Source organism: Paroedura picta, chromosome 11 (genome assembly GCF_049243985.1).
Source record: "Paroedura picta isolate Pp20150507F chromosome 11, Ppicta_v3.0, whole genome shotgun sequence".
Taxonomy (NCBI): Eukaryota; Metazoa; Chordata; class Lepidosauria; order Squamata; family Gekkonidae; genus Paroedura; species Paroedura picta.
This window is the reverse complement of record NC_135379.1, coordinates 43,824,254-43,851,018: the sequence shown is the minus strand read 5'-3', so window position 1 is coordinate 43,851,018 and position 26,765 is coordinate 43,824,254. Positions and strand designations below refer to the sequence as shown.

The window sequence follows — 26,765 nt, the reverse complement described above, 5'->3', positions numbered from 1 at the left end:
TTGATGTGGAAGAAGGTCATGGAGAGCCACCTTTGAACATCTCTTGCCTTGAAAACCCTTTGGCCACCATCAGTCAAGTGTGACTTGGCAACAATCCCCCAGCAACACCAGATTATATAGTGAAACTTGTTCTGAAATGTACCACTGCTTATTACAGAGAAAAGGGTGTCGTCTCCTTGAATAGGATGTCAAGAGGAAAAAGAGGGAGGGGGAAAACCAACCCACAGCATACAGGAAAACTCAAACTCTGTTTAGTCATAACATCAGAGCAGGATTTGCCAGTCCATGAGCAAGCCTTCAAGAACTATCGTGCTTGCCCAAGCAGTCCGGGTGACCCTGACCTCCCCCCCCCCCCCCCCGCCAGGCCTAGAGACAGCAGGTGCTATTTCTGGGCTTTAGGCAAACCAAAACCTGTCATTACACCCCACTTGGCAAAACCGGGTTGGTCGGCTCTGACTTTGGAATGCTGATGGGCAGGCAAAACATTTTCTGTAGTCCTGGCTTGACAGAGAAAGGACAAAACCCCATATTTTGTGACTTTGGCTGCAGCAGAAGGCTATGATTTTCCACAAATGCAGAATTAATTCTCTGTTCGTGAAGAGAGGGGAGGCCCAAGGCGGCCTGAAGTTCCTTCAGTGCTCACTTACACAGAAGTCAAAGCCATGATATTTCTGTTTCATCTGAGCCAAGCTTTGAGGTCAACAAGAAGGCCTATCAGCTCGTCATGACCATTTTTCATATGTGTGATTATTGTAGCTGGGGAATATAGTTGCCTGTTCTGGGTGGGAAAATACCTGGAGATTTTGGGGTGGAGCCTGCAAAAGGTGGGGTTTGGAGAGAGGAGGGGCCTCTGTGGGTTATAACCCCATCAAGTCCACCCTCCAGAGCAGCCATTCTCTCCAGGGGAACCGAGCCTATCTTCTGGAGATCAGGAATAAAAGCAGAGGACTCCAGGCCCCACCTTGAGGTTGGCAACCCTAGTGAGACAGCAAACATGTCTCCATCGCCACTACCACCCACACACAAACATCTGTGCAACCAGAAGTTGACAAAATCCATTAACACCTGCACTATGCAAATCTGCCGCTTGTGTCAATTAATCCTTTGAAAGGGCCTTGATCACTCCCTGAGCAACCTCTGCCTCCCTGAGTAACCTCTGCCTCCCTCTGGGTGTGGCCTGCCTCCCATTTTATGAACTCTGGGACTACAGTCCAATCAGGAACAAAGCCTGTTGGGCTGTGCCACCTTTCCCAAACAGGCATGAGGAACACCAAATAGATGCAAGTGGGGATTCTCATAGCGACTGAAGAGAACTTCCATACTGAGAAACAATAACCCTCTGATTAAAGATGCCAGAAAGCAACGTCACAGGAAGGCCTTGGCCTCTACGCCCCTGTTGTTGGCTCTGCAAGACAACTGATTGGCTACTCTGTGAAACATGATCCTAGACTAGAAGGGCCACTGGTCAGATCCAGCAAGGATCTTCTCATGATGGGTCACACCAGACCTGACTACAAGGGGTTGATCCGATGCTACGGGGAAGCTCATAAGCAAGGCTGGCCTTACCTACTGAATGCTCCCCCAAAACCTGATAATCAGACTGTTTTCCTTCTAAAACTGGAGGTCCCAGTTCAGCTGTCATGGTTAATCACCAGCCCACAGAGCTAACTTCTTTAGGTCTGTCTAATCTCCTTTTCAAATCCATCTGGTCCTGACAGCTCGGAATAAGGATCTAGTTTGTTGTTGCAATTAGATTGCTGGACTAGGATCTGGGCCACCCATGTTTGAATCCCTGCTCTGCCGTGGAAGCCCACTGGGTCCTCTTGAGTAAATTACACAGTCTCAGCCTAAACTGCCTTCACAGGGTCTTGGACAATTAGACCAGAATATTGAAATTTCTATACCGCTGCTCCCCAAACCCCCCAAATGGAAGAAGAAGAAGAGTTGGTTCTTATATGCCACTTTTCCCTACCCGAAGGAGGCTCAAAGCGCCTTACAGTCGCCTTCCCTTTCCTCTCCCTACAACAGACACCCTGTGAGGTGGGTGAGGCTGAGAGAGCCCTGATATCACTGCTCGGTCAGAACAGCTTTATCAGTGCCGTGGCGAGCCCAAGGTCACACAGCTGGTTGCATGTGGGGGAGCGCAGAATCAAACCTGGCATGCCAGATTAGAAGTCTGCACTCCTAACCACTACACCAAACTGGCTCTCAGGGGGAGAGGAGAGCGATGTAAGCCACTCTGGTTTCCCACTGGGGAGAAAGGTGAAATGCAAACAAATAAATAAAGAAATGATCTTTTTTAATCCCCAAGGTATGTATGCATTTTTTTTAAATGTGCCTGAAACACAAATATTAGCAGTTAAGCAAAGTATGAAGTTTCAAGCATTTATAAAGAGCCCACTTTCTTTCCCGCTTGGTGCATTATAATTTATTCTAAACTGGGGGATGTACGCTAAAGATATTTCTCTAGCCGCCACTGAGAACAACTATACTGAAAGCATTGCAAACACCCCCCCCCCCAACTCACAAAAGATCCTTCCCGACTGCACAGTGCGTAATTAGCAAACCATTTTTGCCAGCATGTGGACAATGCTTGCCCAATTAAGGCCTTAGCTGGAAAGCACTCCGGGAAACCATTTCCACATCAAGCCACAGAACTGTATTATCGTGCTGCAGCTAGACGGAGTTAAGACTATTAGGATGAGGCGCAGGGAGTCCATTACAACCCACTTGGGTACAAATGCAGTGAGAAAATGGAAGATAACAATGCAATTTTCCTCTACATTTGCTCCGAACCTGGATTGTCAAGATGAAAAGCAATTTTAAAACAAATAAACAAACAGAACGCTTTGTTTAGGGGGTGGGGAAAGATTGCCTACCTTTTCAGTGATATAGAAATTGGAACCATCCGCGTGCTGCAGTGCGTAATACTCGTGATTTGAAAGAGACCACCTGAAAATACAGGAAGAGGCTTATCAGTAAAATGCACGTGGAAGACCACAATCCAAAATTAACGCTTGGTTTTGCCTTGCCTTTTCCACCTTCGTTCGAGGACTGATTACTCCTGAGGCACAAATCAGAAGCCCTTATTTATTTACAGCCCGCCTTTCTCACAGCCCGCCTCCCAATGGATTACACACTGTAAAACAATAAGAGTCACCTGACAACTAATACAATAAGCCTACCATCACAAAAAGTGGGAAAAAATTACTCCCCAAAAGTATCCAACATGGTGTGTCATAAACCAGGCTTGTCCAACCAGGGTTTTATGGTTTCTGGATGATGGCCCTGTAAGGGTTTCTCAAATGTATGGGAGTTAATTAATTTTGTTTATATTTTTGGGTTATATGACCATATATAGCCATGTTGACTCTCCCCCCCCCAAATGGCCAATGATGGGCCTGGAGGGGGTGGGAAGGAGAGGGTTCCCAGGTGGGCGTATCCACAGCTCTGCTTCCCAACCATATTGCATTACTTCTGGGGTTTCTCAGAGCCTGGACAATGTTTCAGGAGTTTCTCAACGGTCAAAAAGTTGGGAAAGGCTGTTATAAACAATGCCAAAAAACTGGATGGGAGGGTCTGATTCTCACAGATAATTTTATGTGGACACATCTTGGCTAGGGGGAAGGACTTCGGGCAGCTAGGGTGCCAACCTCCAGGTTAACACTCCTCCTGTCTTCTGTTTCTACCAATTCTGCACATAATGCTTATGACATTCCTCTCCTACCCCCCTTTGCATATTGCATACAGTTGCCATTGGTGCCAGCTAGAACATGATAGAGCATGTCTAACAAGGGTCATGGCTTCACCCACCAAATCATGAGAATTGTATCCTGATGAGTGTAAAGATAATTCTTTGTCTGAGGACAGAACTGAAGGGCGCATCTCATTAAAAGTGGCCAAGTGGAAAACATCAGACTTGACCACTTAAATCAGCCCGAAAATCATCCATGTATTAAAGAAGACACTGTTGCACTTTTGTCTAATTACAAGAGCCTCACTCTGCCTTCCACATAACAAAAATGGAATCACAGCCTCACACCTCACAGCCTCACACCATTTTTTGAAACCATACTTTTAATTATATGCTGGAATCATTTACAAGACAAAATACAACCCTAAGTATTTTCTTCAGTTATCAATTAGCACTCTGCTTTTAAAGGTTTTTTTTTAAAAAACAATAAGAGAAACAACACAATAACCCTATATCCCAAATATATTTTAAAATTGATGTACTGTATAATCCATCCCCTTTCATATATGCAGCTCACCAAGGGGACTGTCACTGTGCTCAAATGCATAGTCCAGGGGTAGTCAAATTGCAGCCCTCCAGATGTCCATGGAATACAATTCCCATGAGCCCTTGCCAGCGAATGCTTTCTTACCTGTTTTCTTACATGTTTCCGTGTGAAGTCTAGAAGACCTGAACAGCTCCTGCTTGGGTGGAGCTCTGAACAAACACCTGGTCTAAGTACAACCAGAGCAAACATGCATTTCATGCACCAAGTCTGACTTTTTTAGTTGAGCAGCCACTGAACTTATGGAAGTCCCATGGACATCCAGTAAACTCTCCCACAAAATGGCCACCCATCATCACATCCCAGATTCATTTGGGTGCACGCCGCAGCACATTTCACCTTTTTAACATGTACTGAAAGCTACATGTGACCACTGGCTAGGAGCCAACACACCCAGGGTTTCCCCAAGAGTTCCCCCAGTGATCCCCCATAGCTCGTGGCTGTGGGAATTGGCTCTAAGGGCCACCTTGTCTTATTAGAACCTCACCCTTCCCCTGTTTCCCATCTACAAAACTGATGCAATCAAACTGACGACTATATTCCAAATCTTTTTTTAATGTTCCCGGCAGAACAAAAATTATAGTCCCTTTGCCTCAGTATAGGTTTATACTTCAACATGTAAAGATGAAGCAGATTTGATGATCTTGGCAGAGATTCTAGGAAACCCACAAGGGGGGGGGGAACTTATTTATTTTGAGAACTGAAAGACAGCGCAATAAGCACAACTTACCCATCACAGACTTCCTTTATTATTGCAGACAATGGCTTTTTCTGAAAAGAAAAAGGGAAAGAAACATTCTTTGTAGGAAACCATCACAGCAATGGCTGCAGTACACACATCCCCAAAACAAAATCATGTGCATTTCAGTTAAATAAAACAAGGTAGCTATACTGACATCTCTATCCACAGATCAGCTGGCATATGTCGACCTGAACGCCTATACTGAGAACAGTACACAGTTCAAACCTCAGCGCAGCCAATGAGCACGCAAGGTCTCCTTAACTAAGCCAGCCTTACTTCCTCCATCCATTTCTAAGCATAATAGGGATCTACCTGATAATGCAGGGAGCAACTGAGGGCAAAAGAAGAAGGGGACGACAGAGAATGAGGTGGCTGGATGTTGTCACTGAAGCAGTTGGTGCGAGCTTAAATGGACTCCGGGGAATGGTAGAGAACAGGAAGGCCGGGAGGATCATTGTCCATGGGGCCGCGATGGGTTAGACACGACTTTGCACCTAACAACCACAACCTGATAGGCTATAACTATAATATAATCTATATCAGTGGTCCCCAACCTTTTCATCACCGGGGACCGGTCAACGCTTGACAATTTTACTGAGGCCTGGGGGGGGGGGGTAGTCTTTTGCTGAGGGACGTCACCACCACCACCTGAGCCCCTGCTCCACTTGCTTTCCCACCGGCAACCCAGACTTCCAACCGCCCACTGGGGGCGCTGCCACCAGCAGCTGCGCAGTGCCACGCCGAGGGGGAGCCCCAGCCATGGCAGCTGCCGGAGAACACCAAAGGTTAACCGGCGGCAGAGTGGCAGAGCAGCCCCTGAGGCAGCATCCGGGGAGGAGGACGAGGAAGAGCTGCGGTTCGGTATCAACTGATCCACGGACCGGGACTGGTCCCTGGACCTGGGATTGGGGACAGCTGATCTATATGATACAAGTCAGTGGTGGTGGAAAGTGGCTCCATGTCACATTTGACTTCTGGTGACCCCATAGAGTTTGCAAGGCAAGAGATGAACAGAAGAGGTTTGCAATTCACTCAACTCTGCACAACAACCTTGGACTTGTATGCTGGTTTCTCCTCCAAGGCCTAACTAGGGCTGACCCTGTTTAGCATCCCAGAGCTGTCGAGGTCGGACTAGCCTGGGCCATCCAGGTCAGGGCAATATATGATCTAGTTTAATATGATCTCTAGAAAGAGATACTGCACATATTATGCTCTGGGTGTGTGCTAAGTGACCCTATGAATCACCGTCTTTCAAAATATCACATCGTTGAGAACCTTGGTCAGCTCTTGCCAACTGAAGGTCATGGCTTCCTTGACTGAACAATTCTTCTCATGTTAGATCTTTTTCTTGTCCTGCTGCCTTCAGCTTTTCCTAACATTAATGTATTTTTGCAGTGACTCCTGTCTTCTCACAATGTGACTAAAGTACAGTAATCTCAGGTTAAACCATTTTAGAGTGAATTCAGGCTTGATTTGAGCTAGAACCCACTGACATGCCTTTTAGAGGGCCCACAGTATCCCTACAATGCTCCTCCAGTTCCACATTTCAAATGAACCAGCTTTCTTCTTCTTTTCTTCTTTATTAGTTTTCTATATCGCCATTCCTGGACCAGCCGGCCTGTGGCGGTTTACATTAAAGGCGAAGCAATAAAACACTAATGTCCATAAAAACGGCAAGGCTATGCCAACTGAAGAAGTGACCCCTTTACTGAAGAGCTATTGCCAATGTGATATGCTTTACCTTTAGAATTGAAATTGATACTGGTGATGTTAAATCTTTAACTACAACTGCAACCACTGAAGAAGTAACAGAGAGCGGGATTGAATACCTGGGACCCTGTTCTCGTTGCAAAATAATTTAAATAACCTAGGACTGCATTTAATAAATCTCAAGAAGATACCACTTTTTGCCTATCGGTTTCATTTGCTTTTGGGGGTATGCCATCTTACCAACAAAACAGAATAAAATAACATAATATAAAGGTAAAGGTATCCCCTGTGCAAGCACTGAGTCATGTCTGACCCTTGGGGTGACTCCCTCCAGCGTTTTCATGGCAGACAATACTGGGTGGTTTGCCAGTGCCTTCCCCAGTCATTACCATTTACCCCCCAGCAAGCTGGGTACTCATTTTACCGACCTCGGAAGGATGGAAGGCTGAGTCAACCTTGAGCCGGCTGCTGGGATCGAACTCCCAGCCTCATAGGCAGAGCTTTCAGACTGCATGTCTGCTGCCTTACCACTCTGCGCCACAAGAGGCTCTACATAATATAGATTTCTAAAATAACTATCCACTATTATTTGGGTGCTTGCCACAGCACACCTGTTAGTGCTTCCAATTCTATCCACATCCATAGGAGAACTCCCAAAGAAGCTGGAGAATGTAAAGCAGTGGTCCCCAACCTTTTTATCACCGGGGACCACTCAACGCTTAACAATTTTACTGAGGCCCGGTGGGGGGGGGGTACTCTCAACCACTGCCCTAACGCTCTCTGATCACCATGGTAATGTTTAAACATCCCTTCAAAATAAGATACAGACACGCCACAGCAATGAACATAAGGAATATTTTATTTTCATGGAAATTTTAACTCATGACAATGACAAATCAATGGGAACCCTGAGCTTGTTCCTCTGCAACGAGATAGTCCCATCTGGGAGTGATGGGAGACAATGACACCTGAAGTGTATTGTAAAGGGCCGGGGGGGGGGGAGAGAAGGCGTCCTTCGCAGCCCACCTCCAATTAGTCGACAGACCACATGTGATCCGCAGCCCACTGGTTGGGGATCGCTAATGTAAAGAAACCAGCAACTGGAATCCATCAAGGTCCATTATGGTCCCCATAATGTGTGTGTGGAGAAGATGAGTTGTGACCAGTGAAGTAGCTGACAGTGTGATGCAGGGCTTAGACCAGGGGTAGTCAAACTGCGGCCCTCCAGATGTCCATGGACTACAATTCCCAAAATGCTGGCAGGGGCTCATGGGAATTGCAGTGCATCTGGAGGGCCACAGTTTGACTACCCCTGGCTTAGCCTGTTGGACTAAGGTCCTCTCCTAATTCACCCATGAATCTTGCTGCATGACCTTTGGGCCAAGCAATTTAACATCTGATGGCTTGTAGAGTTGTTGTGCAAACAAAAATGAAGAGGGAGACAAGAGCCACATGCACTGATCTGAGCTCTTAGAAGAAAGGAAGGATGGAAGACATCCAAGATGGAATCCATTCTGGCAATGGAGGCTGGCACAGCAGTCAAGATCCATGACCTCTTTGCTCTATCCATAATCTGGGTGCTAACCTTAGGAATGTCAATGCTGTGACTCATTACGCCCTGTCTACAATGCACCCTCCCTAACCTCCTAGGCAGACAAAGGATAAACACCTCCAAAACCAGCACAAACATTTTCCGGAATGAAGCTGTTTGTAAACAAGCTTGATCTTCTAAGCGGCCTTTCATGCCTTCCGACCAACAACTTGCAACGTGACCAAAGTGAGTTTTGAACACGGAATGCAGGGAAGCCAGACCAGCATCACTGAACCCCGTCGTGGCTTTCCCCAGAATATGCAGATGTGAGTGCACATCCTCCGCCCTCTTGGAACAGCCGCAAAAGGGCCGTACTAATGTCAGCAGAGCACACTTTCCTCATGGCCACAGATAGAATCATAGAATCACAGAATCATAGAGTTGGAAGGGGCCATACAGGCCATCTAGTCCAACCCCCTGCTCAACGCAGGATCAGCCCTAAGCATCCTAAAGCATCCAAGAAAAGTGTGTATCCAACCTTTGCTTGAAGACTTCCAGTGAGGGGGAGCTCACCACCTCTTCAATGCAGCAAGCCTGCAAGGTTAGCCTGCAAGGTTAACATGCGGTCTAGGCCAGGGGTGGTCAAACTGTGGCCCTCCAGATGTCCATGGACTACAATTCCCATGAGCCCCTGCCAGCGAATGCTGGCAGGGGCTCATGGGAATTGTAGTCCATGGACATCTGGAGGGCCACAGTTCGACCACCCCTGGCCTAGGCTAAAGTTAGTTTCGTTGGGCTGATGGTCCCGAAAACAGAAGGAACGCTGTGTGGTCCGGAGATGTCACAACGTTCCGAACACTGCCATAAACACACACGTGCGTCCCTGGGAGAAGGATACAAAAACAAATTTGCACAAAACCAAGAGCCGTTTGTCTGAGAGAAAATGAGAGACTGTCAGGGTGATGAGGCCCTGTGATTGTAGCAGCCCCCGGAAAACAAACAAGCCGGTTCTCTTCGGCTTAACAAAGGCCGACTTTATGGTTGTGATCTTTTCGACATGGAGGGAGGGGGGCGGGGGGGGATGATGAACCAGTTCATGACGAAGTTTACCTGCCTGTGCCAGAACCTCTTAATCCCGACATGACGCTCCAGGAATTAACCCTGCGAAGCTCACCTGCCAATTATCATGCCCATCTAGGAAGCCCAAATGCCATCCTGCAGACAAATGTCCAAAGGAGGCAAAAGTCTATGTTAGGAAACATCTGAGGCTGCTGCCATCCTCCTTTGAGCAGGAACGCGGCTTGAATTATTGCCACAATAACGCCGAGTTATTCCCTGATATTGTCCTCTGAGGACCCAGCCACAGGAACCATCTGGAGGGCTTTATGTACACAACTAGGGAAGATCCAGAGCTGCAATTATTTTCATTGCTGCAATTATAAACTGAGTACAGGTTTAGAGTTACCCTTTCAAAATGGAATCGGACTCTGGAACGCCTTAAAAATGGCTTCTCGGAAAGAGTGAAATTACAGCTTGCTAGAATGGCGTTTACAGCAACCGTAGTACCTGGCAATGGTAGTGAACAGGCAGATCAGTCCCTGGAATAACTTTATCTGTCTCTTATCAAGTCCTTTTAAAAATCATGGTATGGCCAAACATTTGCACAGTTTTATGCATGGGGAAGAAAGGGGGAATTGTAATACCAAAGGATGTTCCTTTTGGGTCAGAACATCTGCACAATGGGGCCAGCTATAGGTAGGATATATGCTTCAGCACATGCAGGGGAACTGCCCACATGCAGAGAAATCTGATTTTGGAAACATAAGCAAACAAAAAGGTTTCAAAAATCCCAGCCAACAGTAACAGAGAGAATGGAACCGGCACTGCAAAAATAGCCCTGGAAGTTGAGGTAGCATTAAAAGCTGATGGAGGACATGAACATGGTCTCAAATGTTGTGGTCGTGACTGTGACCGGAATAAGGGAAGGAAGAGAGGAAGAAAAGACTGCAAGGGGTGGCAGAAGAGTCTTGTGGGGAGGGGAAAGGAATGGAACCAGAGCCAGCAGAGAAGGAAAGTGAATGGGAAGGTAGTTGATGAGCAGGAAGAGAACAGCCACGGAGTGCAGGAACAGAACCCCTGCAGGCAGTAGAAAACGGGATTTCTCTTCACCTGAGACTCCTCGTGCTTCCTCTTTTTGTTATCCCTAATGGGGAAACCATACATCAGGGGTGGGCAAACTGTGGCCTTCCATGGACTACAATTCCCATGGATTTGTATCAATATATTGATTCTGAGCGAGGCATTCAAGAGGTACTAGGGAAAGAAGATACGATGTCCTGCCAGAGACCAGAGAAATCCTAACAATCAGGTATTCAGAATCTGTTGATCCCCTCGCGGGTCCCAGTTCTGAAGCCAAATTCACATAGGCTGCTACTTTAAACAGACAAGGGCCCGGTCAGAACAAAAGCCTGTCCCTTTCACGGTGGAAGAAGCAGCCACCCTTGTTTCATTAGCAGCAACTGAGAAACTGGCACAGCTCTATGGAGACACACAACGTGATATTATCTTTGAGGGATACTCAGCACAGTTACAGATATCGGATCCCTCGAGTGAAAGAGCCCTTGAACGTTCACAAAAACAGGAGGTCAGGAAAGTAATGAGATCCTTCTCATCTGTTTTTACACATACCCCCCCCCACAACAAAATGCCTCTCTTGTTTCGGTTTTTTTTTGGGGGGGGGGGATACACCACAGTTTGTCCACCAGGGCAGGGTACAAACAGCTGTAAGAAAGACAGGCTTAGATTACTCCAGGAAAACTTCCACAGCTCCTTCCATCCAGGCGGTTCCCTCACTGACACTGCTTGTGGCTACAAAATAGATCCCGGCAAGCAACGGAGATCAAAAGCGTGGCACAAGTGTTCCTGCAACACGCCACACGTACAATATTCATCTCCGAAGGCCAACAAAGGGAAGTGTCTATGTGGCAGACAGCTGGGGCTTGCAACCCGGGTAGATCTTCTCTTCCTCTGTCGGGAATTGTACCTCTGTAATCCCTTCTGAATGCCAGCGTGGCAACTGCTTGGGGTTGGAAAAATTAGGGGGAACTTATGCTTCCACTTTAGATCAGACTATATTCCAGAAACAACATGATCAACATCTGTATTCTCAGGGTGAGCTCTTGTCCCCCCACCTTTTCCCAACTAGTGGTTCAGGAACAAAATTATCAGATTATTTCATGATTTGTTACAGTTTAATACACATTAGCAGGATACACTAGCAGGACACAGATATACAGCCAGCAGGACAGGTGTTGCATAACATAAAACGGTGGGGCAAGTTGTGTTCCTCAGTTGTAGCACATGCACAACAGTTCTGCGGCACCTGAACTACGGCTGGTGGCCTCTTTGGTGGCCTCTTTGGTGGCCGAAGCAGCCAACCCTAAACTGAACCCAGCATTAAATTGCTTAGCACTAAAATAAATGTGACACCCCTGAGCATTAAGCGCTTCAGATGCAGAGAGCATGAAGGAGCCCGGTGGGTCACTGATGGGCATGAGCAGGGAGACAAGATCGCTATTTGCTCCAAGAAAGGGAGATCTAGTCACCTTTCCAGAATACACGTGAAAGAGCTAATTCAAAGCAGATATAGGATACCACTAGGGACTCATTGCTGCTTCTCCATACAAGTGAGCAGAATTGGGATCGGAAGGGGTTCAGTTGCATCAAAGGCCAAGGTCATCCCCTGCCTAGAACCAAAATCAGAGTCAGAAGTATTGATACATGTCAGCCATCAGCTAACCTCCAACTTCAAACATAAACCATCATTTTAAAAAAAAATCTAAATCCCATCCTCAAAAAGAACTTAACGCCTAGCTCTTAAGATAGGCAATGAGCATGACGCTACCTGGATGGCTATTTGTGAATTAGGATTCAACATTGAACTATTTACCCTATTATCCCAGAGCTAAGTCCATTACACACTTCACAATTTCCTTCCTGGTAAGAAGCTCAGCACGAAACTGATGATTAATTTCCAGGACTGCTGTACAAAGAACTCATGATGAACCTGGAAGAATTTAGCGCATACTTTTTGGGAAGGGAAGAAGCAGAACAAATTTAAACGAGCTTTGGGGGGGGGTTGTTTTTTTAGCTGGAGGGGGCTATACTATGATTCCAATCCCCAGAACTAAGTTATGATGGAAACATGAGGCAATACAAATGTGCTGCTTGCCAAAAGGCAAACCAGTAATCTTGTCTTGTCAGTAAATAAAAGCATAAATAGCTCCAAGAACTATGTAATGTTACAAACACAATGTCTTTAAACTTATTGGGAACCATTTGTTTGGAAGGTCTGTTGGGCAGGGGTAGTCAACCTGTGGTCCTCCAGATGTTCATGGACTACAATTCCCATGAGCCCCTGCCAGCAAACGCTGTTGCTGTGGGTGAACGCTGGCAGGGGCTCATGGGAATTGTAGTCCATGGATATCTGGAGGGCCGCAGTTTGACTACCCCTGGTCCAGGGTGACTAATTACTGATGCCCAACTGCAGTGACAGATCTCTCATGAAGAGTCCACCAGTAGAAGCCCCCGGCCTCAGGAGTCCACTTCCTGTTTAATCTGTGGTGCCTGAACAAGAGAAGGTAAATGCAAGAGCCACAATATCGGGTCTCTGAGCAGGCAAGCAGTGATGAATGTGAGCTTTAAAAACCCCACAAGTTCAGATCAAAGTGTTTAAATGACTTGACGATCAACATGAGTGGACAGTCAATAAGCCAATGCTGACCCCGAATATTCTAAGAAACACAGCTGCGTAACTCATATCATGGCCACAAAAGGACTACCCAAAAGTTGTTTTGGAGTTCATTTCCAAACTTTGACCAAAAGTGCTGGGGAATCGCCTTTTCCAGGAGGTCGACGGTCTACCAAGGATCATTCATTGAAATCTAGAGGAGTTCTTTATTGTGAACAACCTGATTAGATGATCTCTACTGAAGACCATTTCATCATTTACCTCTCCATGACATCCCGTCTTTCTTCCATGAAAGTCCAAGGCACCATACACTGGACTTCCAAAACTGATCTTCTCTCCAAATGTGGCCCAAGCACTGATCGGCCAAGCTTTAGCCAGGATGTAGCACCAATTGCCTTCTGACCATAGCACAGGCATACTTAGAGGTATAATTCTAGGAAAACCAAGTTCTGAAACAAGCCTGCACAACATGAATATTTATCCAAGGCTGCCTTGCACCGGAGGTAGCTAGCTATCTCTACATTACCAGGCACATGATGGATATCTTGTTTTTGCAACTAAGCAAGCCACAAAACAGGGACTTTTGAACACCTGAGAGGGTGCAAAATCCATGCCTGGCATGCCACATGTTGCCCTCGGGCCCTAGGTTGCACAAGGCTCTTAGAAATTATTGTTGTTGATTGCTGAATAGTGATGCAATATCTGAATCATTAAATACAGACATAAATTGCATGACAAAGGGAAGAGTTCCAAAGGAGTGTCAGATTCACCCCATGCTATTGACTCCAAGAGGAACTTTTCAGCCCAATTAAGCAACAAGTCTTCCTTGCCCCAGCTGGAATGGCTCAGATTCCTCTCGCATGCTTGAAACACTGCAAAACATCACAATGCAGGATGAGTTCTCAGCAGCTGATTCATGCCCTGGATCTCAGCATCCCTTCCTTTCTAAGCTCTTGAGCCCGTGGTCAGTAATTTAATTCAGGAGGCCACCCAAAATGAGCATGCCTAAAGTGCCTTGGAGTTGTAGCCAATTTATGGCAAATATTCATAGGGTTTTTAAGGGGAGAGTTGGGTATGTGTAGCATGGAGAAGAGGCAGTGGATGTGCGGTGGAATTTCTCACTCCTGGAGACGGAGGGAACACAGCAGAGAGCATTTGCCATTGCATCTCATTTCATCTATTGATTGTTACTTGATGCATTGAGGAAGTATACCGAAACAAGAGTCATTTACCGGGATTTGTTTGTTATCCTGTTGGAAATTGACACTCTGTTGTTAGGAAGTTCCCTCATTAAACAGCTTATTGAGCCTGCACGGTTTCATTTGGTTTTTATAAAACTCGGGTTAAGAAAGTCTGTTGTAGCTTTCGTGTGCATGCACATTTCCTCAGGCACAACGAAATGGGAACCACCAGTCCGCACGTATAAAATAGAGGCTGAAGAGTAAATCAGCACACAGCATAATGAAGATGCTTTAACAGATCCAAGGACCAGTTGAGCCCAGGCAAATGATCACCTTCTAAACTCAGATTGTTACCCCTGTATGGTCCTTGAGTCTCTATGTGGGGGGCATTCCTCCTACCAAATTACTTTGCATGATACACTGTGCTTAGGAGGGGTAGAAGGGACTCAGAATCCATGCCAGGAAATAATTCAGCAGCCGTAGTTTCTCCACCAACCCACTTCCCATAGCGCCATAGTGCTTACAGCAGGGGTAGTCAAACTTCGGCCCTCCAGATGTCCGTGGACTACAATTCCCATGAGCCCCTGCCAGCAATGGCAGGGGCTCATGGGAATTATAGTCCATGGACATATGGAGGGCCGCAGTTTGACTACCCCTGGCTTACAGTATGAGACTACATCAGGGGGCGAGGGTGAGTTCAAATCTTCACTCGGTCATGGAAGCTTGCTGGGTGACCTGGCTAGTCCCTCTTTCGCCTTCAGCCCTGTCTACCTTGCCGCACTGTCGTTGGGGGGATAAAAGGAGAAAGAGGAGAAGGCGGTGGGAAGCCATTTTGGGTCTCCCACTGGGGATAAAAAGAGGACCAAAGTCTTCTAAATAAACAAATAAGAAATGTAGCAGAGGGGAGGGGGGAGGCAGCAGCTGTTCAAAATCTGCAAAAGGCCCCATGATTTCCCCCCTGCTGTGAAGAAGGCCAAGAGGGGGGACTTAAAAGCTGAACCTCTGCCCCACAACTGCCACTCAGGGGGTTGTCTCTCCCTCTCCCTTCTGACCTACCTCGCAGAGTTCCTTGTTAGAGGGCTAAAAATAGAACAGCCAGCACAAACGTTGCTCTGAGCTCCATGGAGGGAACGCCAGAAACAGATGCAGAGAAAAGAAATAAGCAAGGAAATTAATAGAGAGAGAACAGGCCCTCTGCTTTCCCTCCAGGGCTCTCCTATTCAGGCTGCAATAAAATGGAAGCAACAAGAGGAGCCCGGTTGGTAAAGACGGATTCCTGCACTTGGCAGTCTGCGGAGAGCAAAATCCCCTGAATGCCCAAGAAACCCCAACAAATGGGATCGCCACTTAACTTGCGATTTCAAAGCCAAACCTCAGACAGGTTCGCTAGAATGCTGACTTGGGGCGAACTGGCCAACACCCGGCAGCGTGTCATGGTTAATGCGTCCAGACTAGGGCTTGGGAGACCCCCCCCCCACACACACACACACACACACATACTCAGCCACGAAGCTCACTGAGTGACCCCGGTCCACTCAATCTCCATGCCCACCTCACTGGGTTGTTCTGAGGACCACGCTGAGCCAGAAGCAGTTTAATCTAGTAGCACACTCAGCCCGTGCTATAGCCCCCGCAGTCCCAGGGGCTCTGCAGTGCTGTCAGGTTAGGGGGACTTCACATGGAGATTGTCAGGGGATCGTCATACTTAAGTGACTTACGAACTGCAACAACGAGAAAAGGGTGCCACACGTGCTCTGTTAGTAACTGAGCATGTACACTGCTCATTGAGCATGCAGATGGACCACATGCTGCGTTAAGTGTGAAGGTCCTCTTAAGATATCTTTTAGTGCCCAGGGGTGTCAAATTTACTTTAGTGCTAAGCCGTTTAGTGCTGGGTTCAGGTGCTGCAGAACGGTTGGGCCGCAAAGTGCTGACACGCGATCACCGCAATGCGCAGAGGACAGCATGGCTCCAGTAATGAAGTCGTCATGACATTTCTGGACTCTTCTGGCAACGGAACCGTCTTTTGAAACAGAGATTCATAACAGTGTTACATTAATTTATAAGATAAAGCAGCATGAGTGGATGCCAGTAATAAATAGTTAATAGAGTAATAATAATAATAATACTAATACTAATAGTAGTAGTAGTAAATAATAGTAATAGTAATAGTAATGATAGTAGTAGTAGTAGTAGTAGTAGTAGTAGTAGTAATAATAATAATAATAATAATAATAATAATAATAATAATAATAATAGAAGACAGTGAATGCCAGGAGTCGAGAGAGAGCAGCTGCCCCAGGGTCTCCCGCAGATACTGCTATATCTGCTTTCCCCAGTAATAATGACCAGGTGCAGGGAGAATGCCTCAGAAGGAATTCCAAAATCTTTTCCTTACTAGGCAACTTCATCAATCTTCTGGGGTGAACATTTGCTTCATCACCACAAAACTACAATATAGTCCTATGTTTGGCCTCCCCCCCCCCTCCCCAAGCTTTCACAATGAACTTTCACTTGAGGGGAGGGGAGGGGAAGGGAGATATTAAAGTCTGTCCTTTACTGCAGCTTCCAGGAACAAATAAACATACCATATCAGGACTGGGCCCTTGCAGCATTTTCAAATGTCTTTTAAATGCCAGCCGAGTCGCAGGCCCTTAGAGTGGCAGATATTTATGTAGGTGGCAGTTTTTCCAGACCCAATTCAGTGGTTGAGGATGACTAGTGTGCCACGCCACATGTCAGGAAGGTATTCTGTCATCAGCTACCTAGTTCTTTAAAAATCCCAGAAGTCGTTTCAGGTTTTCAAATTCTGTTTCACAGTGCCAAATACCATATAACAACATACAGTGCCAAAGGCCATACGCGGTCAGGGCCCAGTGTACCTGAGGGACTGCCTCCCTGCCTATGCCCTCCAAAGAGCCCTACGCTCCGCCACCACCAACCAGCTAATGGTCCCTGGCCCTAAAGAAGCGCGCCTGGCCTCAACCAGGGCCACAGCCTTCTCTGTCCTGGCCCCCACCTGGTGGAACGAGCTCCCGGAGGAGATCAGGGCCCTGACGGAGCTAAAACGGGAGGGTGGTATATAAATGAGACAGACAGACAGACAGACAGACAGACAACCACAGCTAAAACTTTCTGATGTAAATTGAAACTCCCTGACCCGGACCAAAGAAACTGCTAGCAACAAACAATTCCGGTGATCCATTTGCCCAAGGCCAGGTGAAATCCATCCTTAACACACACATCTGGGATCATAAGCTATCTTATCCATCGTCCCATCTGTGAGAATCACCCCCCAAAATTAGAACAAACTAAGAATCTTCTAATATTAGTGATGTTTCTTCTTGGAATGTTGGTGTTACCCACAGCATATGGAGGGGAAGAGGTCGCTGGATTTTGGCCTTGAAAGGAAGCCTGGCCTGGGCTGCCCAAAGGTTCCTGAGAGTCCAATCCCATGCTCTGCGGTGTGATGGCAACTGAAGCACATGAGACAGGCCAGGCAGTGGAGCAACTATGAACTCTGGCCCTGTGGGCCCTGAGACCTTGCGCCATGTGACAGCCACATTCCACCATGATAGCTAAGCGTTACTTTACATTACATTGTTGGTCCACAGGTGATAGTCTTTGGAGAACATTACTCCTGCAACACTTTCTTTAGACATTTTGGAGACCGACACGCCACACTGGGTTTTATACACAACGCCATCTAGAAACCACGAGGATTGCTTTACCCTTTGTTTCAGCCAGTTCAATACCAGCCAGATATCTGACGTCACAAAACTAACCTGAGAAACTATGCTGCATCCATTCTATTCATCGATATATCTATTTCCCAATGTGGCCCCCATCTGCAGATAGATAAACCTGTGGGGCAGGGGTCAGATATTTCCATTGATTTGGGGGACACCTCTATGTTTGCAGAGAAATCTGAAAAGTTTTTCTTTCAACTCATGGGGGGAGGTGTACATTCCCCCAAATTAAATAATAAAATAACTGTTTTGCAGCTAGGGAAGGGCCTGTTGCTGGCTGCAGCAGCAGTGAAAGAACCTGGAAATAACTAGAGGTGATGGAGTCTGCAAGCTGCTGGTGGGCCCAGCCACCCCGGTGGAGCCTGGGAAATGCTGATAGGTCTGTTGTTGTTGTTAGGTGCAAAGTCGTGTCCGACCCATCGCGACCCCATGGACAATGATCCTCCAGGCCTTCCTGTCCTCTACCATTCCCCAGAGTCACCGACTGCTTCAGTGACTCCATCCAGCCACCTCATTCTCTGTCGTCCCCTTCCTCTTTTGCCCTCAATCGCTCCCAGCATTAGGCTCTTCTCCAGGGAGTCCTTCCTTCTCATGAGGTGGCCAAAGTATTTGAGTTTCATCTTCAGGATCTGGCCTTCTAAGGAGCGGGCAGGGTTGATCTCCTCTAGGACTGACCGGTTTGTTCGCCTTACAGTCCAAGGGACTTGCTGATAGGCCTAGCGATGACTAAAGTGGAGCCCAGGAACCACTTTGAACTCACCTGCAGAAGCTGAGCCTAGGAGCTGCTCTGGACATGGCCGTGGAGGTGGTGGAGTCTGGGAGCCATCGGCAGGTCTGTCCGTGGCTGTGGTGGAACCCCAGAACTCCAAGCCCAGTTGCGATGGCAGCAGAGCCAGATAGCTGCTCCAAGCCTGGCCATGGTGGCAGCAAAGCCGCTCTGAGCCTGGCTGTGGTGGTGGAGCCCAGAAACTCCTCCAGCCTCAGAGCAGCTCCCAGACACCTCCTCTATTGTGGTTGGAAGCGTGCTAGATGCTTATGGGGTTTTCACGGGCCTCCCACCTGTATGAACGATAATCCTCAACTCTGTCTCATCAACCCAAGCCTGCCTTATAGAAGATGCATGCAATTTTATAGGTTTAATTCACTTAGAATTTTCTATTGACATCCTCAATGCAGACGCACATTAGAACTTGATTCCACTAAGCGCCAGAGGATGCGAGACAAGGGGGGGGCACATCCCAAAGGCATGCAAAATCAAACATCAGGCAAATCATCGAGGGCTATTTCCATAAAGCTGCACTCATATAATCAGGGTTTTTTTTTTGGAGGGGGGCAATTGGAGCAACATTGCTTTTATTGCAGCATGCACCAAGATGTTCAAAGGGGCAAACTGGGCACTTACCTGATCTATTTCCATCAATTTGGGGAAGGCACCGGGCCATTCTATAGCCACCTTCACGATATCAGCAGGGGGTGGCATTTTCGCTACCACTGTTCTTCTAAAGGTTGTAAAATTTAACACCAGGCTGCCGAGGAGCTCTTTCGTTCACAGCTGGAAAGAAGGGGGGAAAGTAGATATCACATCTGCTCGCATGACTTTACAGGTACACAAAGTGTTTGTGTGCGAGTGAAAGATCACACACATGGAGGCATATAAAGACTTAACATGCATCTGGTTTTCACTTCACAGCATACAGCTAACCCACCTGCTCAAAAGATGGCTGAAACACCAGAACGTACTGTGTACAGCAATCGAGCATTCCAGAACATTTTTTAAACCAGGAAAATATCCAAAATTGACAATTCGCCAGCGCTGGGGGAAAAGGCTGCAAGGAACTGTGCATTATGTTCCAGATTCCCAGAGAGCTGAAAGAGCCCCTCTTTAGATCTTCTATACCCCCATTTCAAGACGGGTGCTTGTCCATGAAGTTATGACCAGAAAACATTTTCTCTTTAACTGCAGCAATGTGTGTTCACAAATAGATCACAGCACTATAGCAACCAGGATGCCAGGAGAAAGGCAAAAGGAACAGCTCTTCACACGCACACACACACACACACACACACAAATCACATATTGCATCAAGCCCAATGTCTGGAAGGACATATGCACCCGTGGCTCTCTTTCCAATACACCGTGCTCCCGAGCAGTGGGACAAATACGCGAATCATTTATCCCCTTTCACTTGAAGCAGCTTCAGATCACTGTCATGAAAAGGCCCACGCAAACACACACCGCCAGTCTTCATGCAAACAAAAGTGTACTGTGAGCGACAAATGACGTTGAGTAACAGCACACCACACACATGGATTTTCTGGATCTGCTAAACTGTGTCATTCCAAGAGGGTGAATTGTAATTTTGAAACTTTGGGTTGTTACCTAGATCAGGGGTAGTCAACCTGTGGTCCTTCAGATGTCCATGGACTACAATTCCCATGAGCCCCTGCCAGCGTTTGCTGGCAGGGGCTCATGGGAACTGTAGTCCATGGACATCTGGAGGACCACAGGTTGACTACCCATGATCTAGGTAACAAAAATAGTTGTTTCCGAGATCCGCAAGGACCGAGAATTTATCTGAAGATCACCTGGAAACAGTTTGTCACCACGACAACTTTGGAGCTTGTGGGTCAAAAACAGGGAGAACACAACCAAACCCTATTTGCAAGTCAGACCTGCCCCCACACTGACCAAAATTCTATTTACTCACCTGCCCTGGTCCTTCATCATGTCCACTCAAGTGCAAAGGGACAGAAACCAGAAAGAGCCCTTTCTCTCCTTGGAAAAGGCGCATGCTGCTAGCTCAGGCCAGTGCTGATTTCACTGACATGAATTTTGATTCCCCTTTCCCGGTTGGGGGCTGGCATTTGGGCCTTTATGATATACTCAGGAGACAAATTAAGTGGGGCAGGGAACTATTCTGAGCAATGGACCTGCTAATTGCCAAGGATTAACTGTTCTTTAGGTACTAAAGAGACTGGAAGAGGAGAAGGATAAGAAGAGCTGGGGTTTTTTTTGTATGCCACCCTTTTCACCACACAAAGGAGTCCCAGAGGCTTACAAATACCTTTCCCCTCTCATCAACAGACGCCCTGCCAGGCAGGTGGGGCTGAGAGAGCTCAGAACTGCTCTGTGAGAACAGTTCTAAGAGAACTTTGACTAGCCCAAGATCACCCAGCCGGCTGCATGTGGAGGAGGAGGAGGAGGGGGAATCAGACCCAGTTTTCCAGATTAGAATCTGCCGCTCTTAACCATTGTTCCATGTTGGCTCTCTCCACTGCTGTCCCCAGCCTCAGGAGGCCAGATTGGCATCACCCCTATAAACCTTCTGCTGTGATCCCTCACGAATCCCTCGCAGAAGGCCTTGGATGCAATGGAAGGAGTGAAAGTAGGAGATTGAGGGATGCTGGCAAACTGAACTCTCCTCTCTGTTTTAAAGAGTGTTCCATGAATCTCTTTCACGAGATCTTGTTTAAAGTTTGATCATTCCCATCAATCATATTTCAACTGGAGTGATTAAACAAATAAGGGGAACACACAACACATTCCATTTTTATTTGTTGTTTCCGTTTCCCACAGGAGCGTTTGTCAATCGCTTCCCCCAGTAAAGACCGCCACAAACAGGAAAACCTGATTAATACAGGAAGCTCTCCGTCGCCGGTATAGTACGACAACCAATCTCTCCTCAGTGCCCCACCTCAACCTCCAGCTCCCCCTTTGGGGAAAACCATAAACATCAGCAAACCATTCCAAACCCAGCGAAAGCATTTTTTTAAGCATAAAAAATTTAGCAGCCCTCAAACGATTCCCATAAAATAGTCCTCAGGCTAGGAGTCAACTGTCCAAATGCTACCATTGAGACAGCCGTGCCCCTGGTCTTACACTGGTTACACATTATGGTGGCCTTTGACTACTATTTGGGGCAGAATAGAGGACAAACCTTTGCGACTGTCTCCATTTACACCTCTATAATATATTAGATATTTCCTGAAATCCATTGGCTCTCATTCTAATCTTCCCACCACAATGCAGTCTGTCTTCTCTTCCTCCTTCCACGGAAAGATCTGTTGTTGTTGTTTTTCCCTAAAAGTGCCACACTATCTGCAGAAGGAGGGGCGAAGAGGGACAGGAATGACAGAAAGGGTGCCCCCTCCTCCTCATCCCTGTCTCTCGCTTTCCTCCTTCACGTTTTGTCTTCTAAAATGCAGACAAGAATAGAACCTCGTTCACACCCTGCCGGCTTCCTCTGCAGCAGCGAGTGTTAAAAAGGCAACAACATCTTCTGTTAGTCACCAACGCCAGACCAAACAGCACGCACAATGGTGTCACTCCGAGTTGGACATCAAGACTGTGCTGAGGTCAATCAGTCCCTGTTCAGTTAGAAGGGGCCAAATTCAGACAGCAATGCACCCCCCTCCCCTTTCTATAAACACGGACCACCACCACAAAAGCAGAACTAAACCCCGTGCCTCCCGAAATGGGTTAGGAATGCTGGGGAAAGTATACTGACAGCTAACCAAGATATGCATACTTTGTAATTTTGGGTGAGGTTTAAGCAACGGCAGAAGTATGCATTACACATCATCCTGAAGTTTGGCAAAAACTGGAAACACGAATGCCAGTTCTTTTAAGAAAACACAAAACTTTAAACCCAAGATAAATTACCCCATTAGAGTGCAAGCTCTGGGACGTAATCTGGATCAGTACATTGGGGATTTCTTCCAAAATATATAGTCAACATCAAATTCAAAGCCACACTTTTAAAAATTATTTTAGACAGCCTGCCGTGTTGGGGTAATTAACTCGCAAGCCACAAGAGGCAGACTATCACCTGTGTAAAAAAGGCTTTCATGCAAAATGCATGAGCTCTCAGTCTACCTGAGCAAGGCTCCGTAAGATGAATTCAGTCCGTGAGCTGGGACAGGCAGCCCGTTTAATGTATGCATTTTCAGAATTTGTGCTTATCCGTTATTAACCCCAGCACTGAAAATCTATTTATGTTCAGGAGCATGTGCATCTACATTCCATCCAGATCTAGTTTGTTTTCTTCTGGCTGTAAATTGAAAAAAGGTAGCCATGCGTCTCCGACAAGACAGCACCCTTTGCATTCAAGAGAGTGTGCTGCTAAATGAATGCACAGCAGCCTCAAAATTTCTGCTGCCAGGCACATTCATGTCTTTATGCTGGCACTAGAGCTAAATAGGATCACACTAGGATCAGGAAGAACAAAGTTCCAACCTGCATTTCACCGTGGAAGCTCACTGCATCCAAAGAATTTTAAAGGCTAAAATATGTTTGAGACCCAGAGCATTTTTGTTGAGAAAATAATCATGGCACTCTGTTTAGATATATGACGGCAGCGAGAATTCTATATGAACAGAACTGGAAAAACACAAATTTACATACAATACTGGATTGTCCAGTTGTTAGAACTGGCTGAAATGAATAAGCTTTGGCTAGAGAAAAATGAACGTCTGTTTTATGTGACACAGTGGAAACCTCTAACTGACTTTTTACAGGGAAGGGAAAAAGAGATGGACATGTGGATTTAAAGATTAAAGAATATAGGTCTTTGACGATGTACAATATAATGAAAAGTTACTAATGATTAGAGGGTAGACAAGACTTAATTTGGTTAGAGCAAAAGTAAAATAATGATGTATCAATATTGACTAATGTAATCCTATATTGAAGGATATAAGATGTCTGTACTTTGTTGTTCTTATAATCTTTTTCTAAGAGCCAGCTTGGTGTAGTGGTCAGAAGTACGGACTTCTAATCTGGTAAACTGGGTTTGATTCCGCGCTCCTCCACATGCAGCCAGCTGGGTGACCTTGGGCTCATCACAGCACTGATAAAGCTGTTCTGACCGGGCAGTAATCTCAGGGCTCTCTCAGCCTCACCTCCTTCACAGGGTGTCTGTTGTGGGGAGAGGAAAGGAAAGGCAAATGTAAGCTGCTTTGAGACTCCTTCGAGTAGAGAAAAGCAGCATATAAGAACCAACTCTGATTCTTCGTCTAAGCTGTCCTATCCTACAGGGTCACTGCACGGAGGGAGCCAAAGGCAAACCACCCCTGATCACCTCTTGCCTTCAAAAACCACAAGTGGTTTCCATAAATCAACTGTGACCTGACAAGGGGGAAAAAATCTAATGGAAGTATCTCACTTAACACTCAAAAGGGGTCATGGCTCAGTGGTGGAGCATATGCTCAGCCTGCCGAAAGTCCCAGGTTCAGTCCCCGGCATCTCCAGGTAAAGGACCTGCCCTCCCAGCCTATTTTGTCGATTGCTTTGACTCACCATGTGCAGTCCTCCTAGAATCCCTGTGAGCAAGGCGGACGACAAATAACGGAAATAAATAAACACAGTCTCATTCCACATATATAATATCATACGCCATTCATTATTTTTGGAATGATGTTAATAGATCCTATCTGGTTAATCATTTCCGGTACATCTCCTGCAAAGGAGAGAGATTTCCCTTAAGTTATCTACGTGGACCCTCTGGACCAGGGGTAGTCAAACTGCGGCCCTCCAGATGTCCATGGACTACAATTCCCAGGAGCCCCCTGCCAGCATTCGCTGGCAGGGGGCTCCTGGGAATTGTAGTCCACGGACATCTGGAGGGCCGCAGTTTGACTACCCCTGCTCTGGACCCTCGGCCGTTCATTATAAGCACTCATGTGCTACATTATCTATACACACCCACATGGCAAAGTCATTGGAAGAAACCTCGCCGGAACCGCTAAGTGGCATGGAGGCTCTTCAAGGAATGCTGCAGATGCTGGTGAAGCCCTGAAGAGGCTCTTAATCGGTCCAGGCCCAGTTTCTTCGCCAAAGCTGTTCTCCCAGCAGCTGCGTTTTGCTGTCGCGCTCGAGAGAAATCACTGTTTGCTTAATGCTGCTCTGGGAAGGCTCGCACAGCAAGAGGCGTTTCAAAAATAAAGTTTTCAACTGAAGTCGGCAATTGAGAGCTTCCTGGGGGGCCGATGCCTTCTGGTGTGTATGTGGGGGGGAGTGTTGTAACTTGGTAAGGAACCTGGTAGTGTTGCAGGGAAAAGGTGTAAGAAGATCCCTTTTGTAGGGTTGTGCTTTCTGCCACGGCCTTTCCAGGCCCCGAAGCACACAACTGTAAATCCCCTCTAGCACACACCCCTCTCCGTTTCTTCTTCTGGACATCAGAAGAAGGCAAAAATCACGTCATGATGGCCAAAAGTCAAACCTTTGGACAGTCATTTGCCCTGATATTAGCATGACCACCTACTGCTTCTCCCAGAGAAGTGAAAGAAGGGAGGGGGACTGAGAAGATGCTTAATCAGCCCTTGCCAATGTGCATAGGTCATGTCATGTTTACAGTTCCCAAGGACAAAGTGTAGGCACCCGCTCACCATCATCATCCAAAAAGTTTTGACAAGCACCCAGGTTGAGGCAGAGCTCAAGTCCCCCCACTACTGGGGCCCACAGAAGACTACAGATGAACATTTTTACATCCCTGCCCATATATGAGGAGAGGAATGGCAAAATACCCAAGATTTCTAGAAAGTTTGTTTGGGAGGGGAGGCGGGTTAACAACCAGGACCCTTTTGATTGGCTCCTTCCAGGGTTCTCATGAAACCCCAACGTTTCACAAAAGTCTTACAAATGGTTTCTTCTTTTGCCCTGTTATTCTGGCCTCTATTTCAACCAATTTTGGTTACTACGTTTGCCATAAGGAGCGATCTGGGGAAACCAAAGACAGAAATTGTTCAAGTCAGTTAGGCACTGAACGGATTATTCTCTGCCTACAAAACGACTCCCACACCAAGGAGAACGTGCCTGGATATCCCTGGATCTCAGATTCCTGGCAATTTTGCCATTATGCTACCTGACTTTTTGGATAAACCAATAGAAGGTCTGCTTTCCTAAAACACCAGGTGCAAGACAGAAAGAATGACTCACGCAAATGACATTAATGCCACCGAGAAGGCTATTAATAGACGGGAGTAGGGACACACCGGTTTGTACTCTTGAGCAACAATTATCAAGAATTCTTAATGTGGATGCTGCTACCACACTGACAAAACCAGCCAAGGGTCTGTTAACAAAAGTCACTTTTTAAACCTGTGACTGCGACTTTAGCTAACAGGCTGTTTTCTGCCTTACTAGCGTGGATCAGATCAGGAAACTGTCAGAGAGATGCTTCCAAACCAGGGGTAGTCAAACTGCGGCCCTCCAGATGTCCATGGACTACAATTCCCATGAGCCCCTGCCAGCATTCTGGCAGGGGCTCCTGGGAATTGTAGTCCATGGACATCTGGAGGGCCGCAGTTTGACCACCCCTGTTCTGAACCATCCAAAAGTGAAGCATCAACATTTGCCAGGTTATTTCAACCATGGGAACAAAAACTAAGAAACAGAAAGCTAGCCCTCAGGGCTACGGCAGCCCCCCACAAATGAATTCACATATTAATTTCCAGGGCCAGGATGAAGAAGGGCAGCTGCAGAGGGATACAAGAAGGGAGAAGTACATGAGGCCATTTTGGTGTTGTTGAAGAGCTCCTATTGAGAGTCCCACATGCATTTTTATGCATGCGTGCAGCTCCTGTATGTGTGGCCTTCATTTCGGTGGAAGATGCGATTTTATTAGGTAGTAAGCATGAAGCGTGGGGCGGAAGAAAATGCTCTTGGCAGGAAATCGCTTCCCCGGGGGTAGCCTTTAAGGCTTCCAAATGGATCTCAGGTGTATATATGAGAAATTATTAAGACACAACGGTTCGTCTTTCTGGGATATTTACATGATTGTGGGGGGAAAGCATTTGTTATGGCA

At 46.7% G+C, this 26,765-nt stretch overlaps 1 protein-coding gene across 6 annotated transcripts in view; it reads right to left on the bottom strand.

Moving 5' to 3' along the window:
- ELMO1 (engulfment and cell motility 1) overlaps positions 1-26,765 on the bottom strand; it is a 319,611-nt gene that overhangs the window by 237,567 nt on the left and 55,279 nt on the right. For 5 of the 6 annotated variants that reach the window (XM_077302738.1, XM_077302743.1, XM_077302739.1 and 2 more), the window contains exons 2-4: positions 19,364-19,513; positions 5,029-5,069; positions 2,880-2,952 (exon numbers count right to left, since the gene is read on the bottom strand). In XM_077302738.1, the coding sequence (XP_077158853.1) occupies positions 2,880-2,952; positions 5,029-5,069; positions 19,364-19,441 (192 nt within the window). In that variant the 5' untranslated portion in view covers positions 19,442-19,513. Of the gene's footprint in view, positions 1-2,879; positions 2,953-5,028; positions 5,070-19,363; positions 19,514-19,667; positions 19,685-26,765 lie in introns of those variants that run through there. The other variant, XM_077302742.1, reaches the window with a different exon arrangement.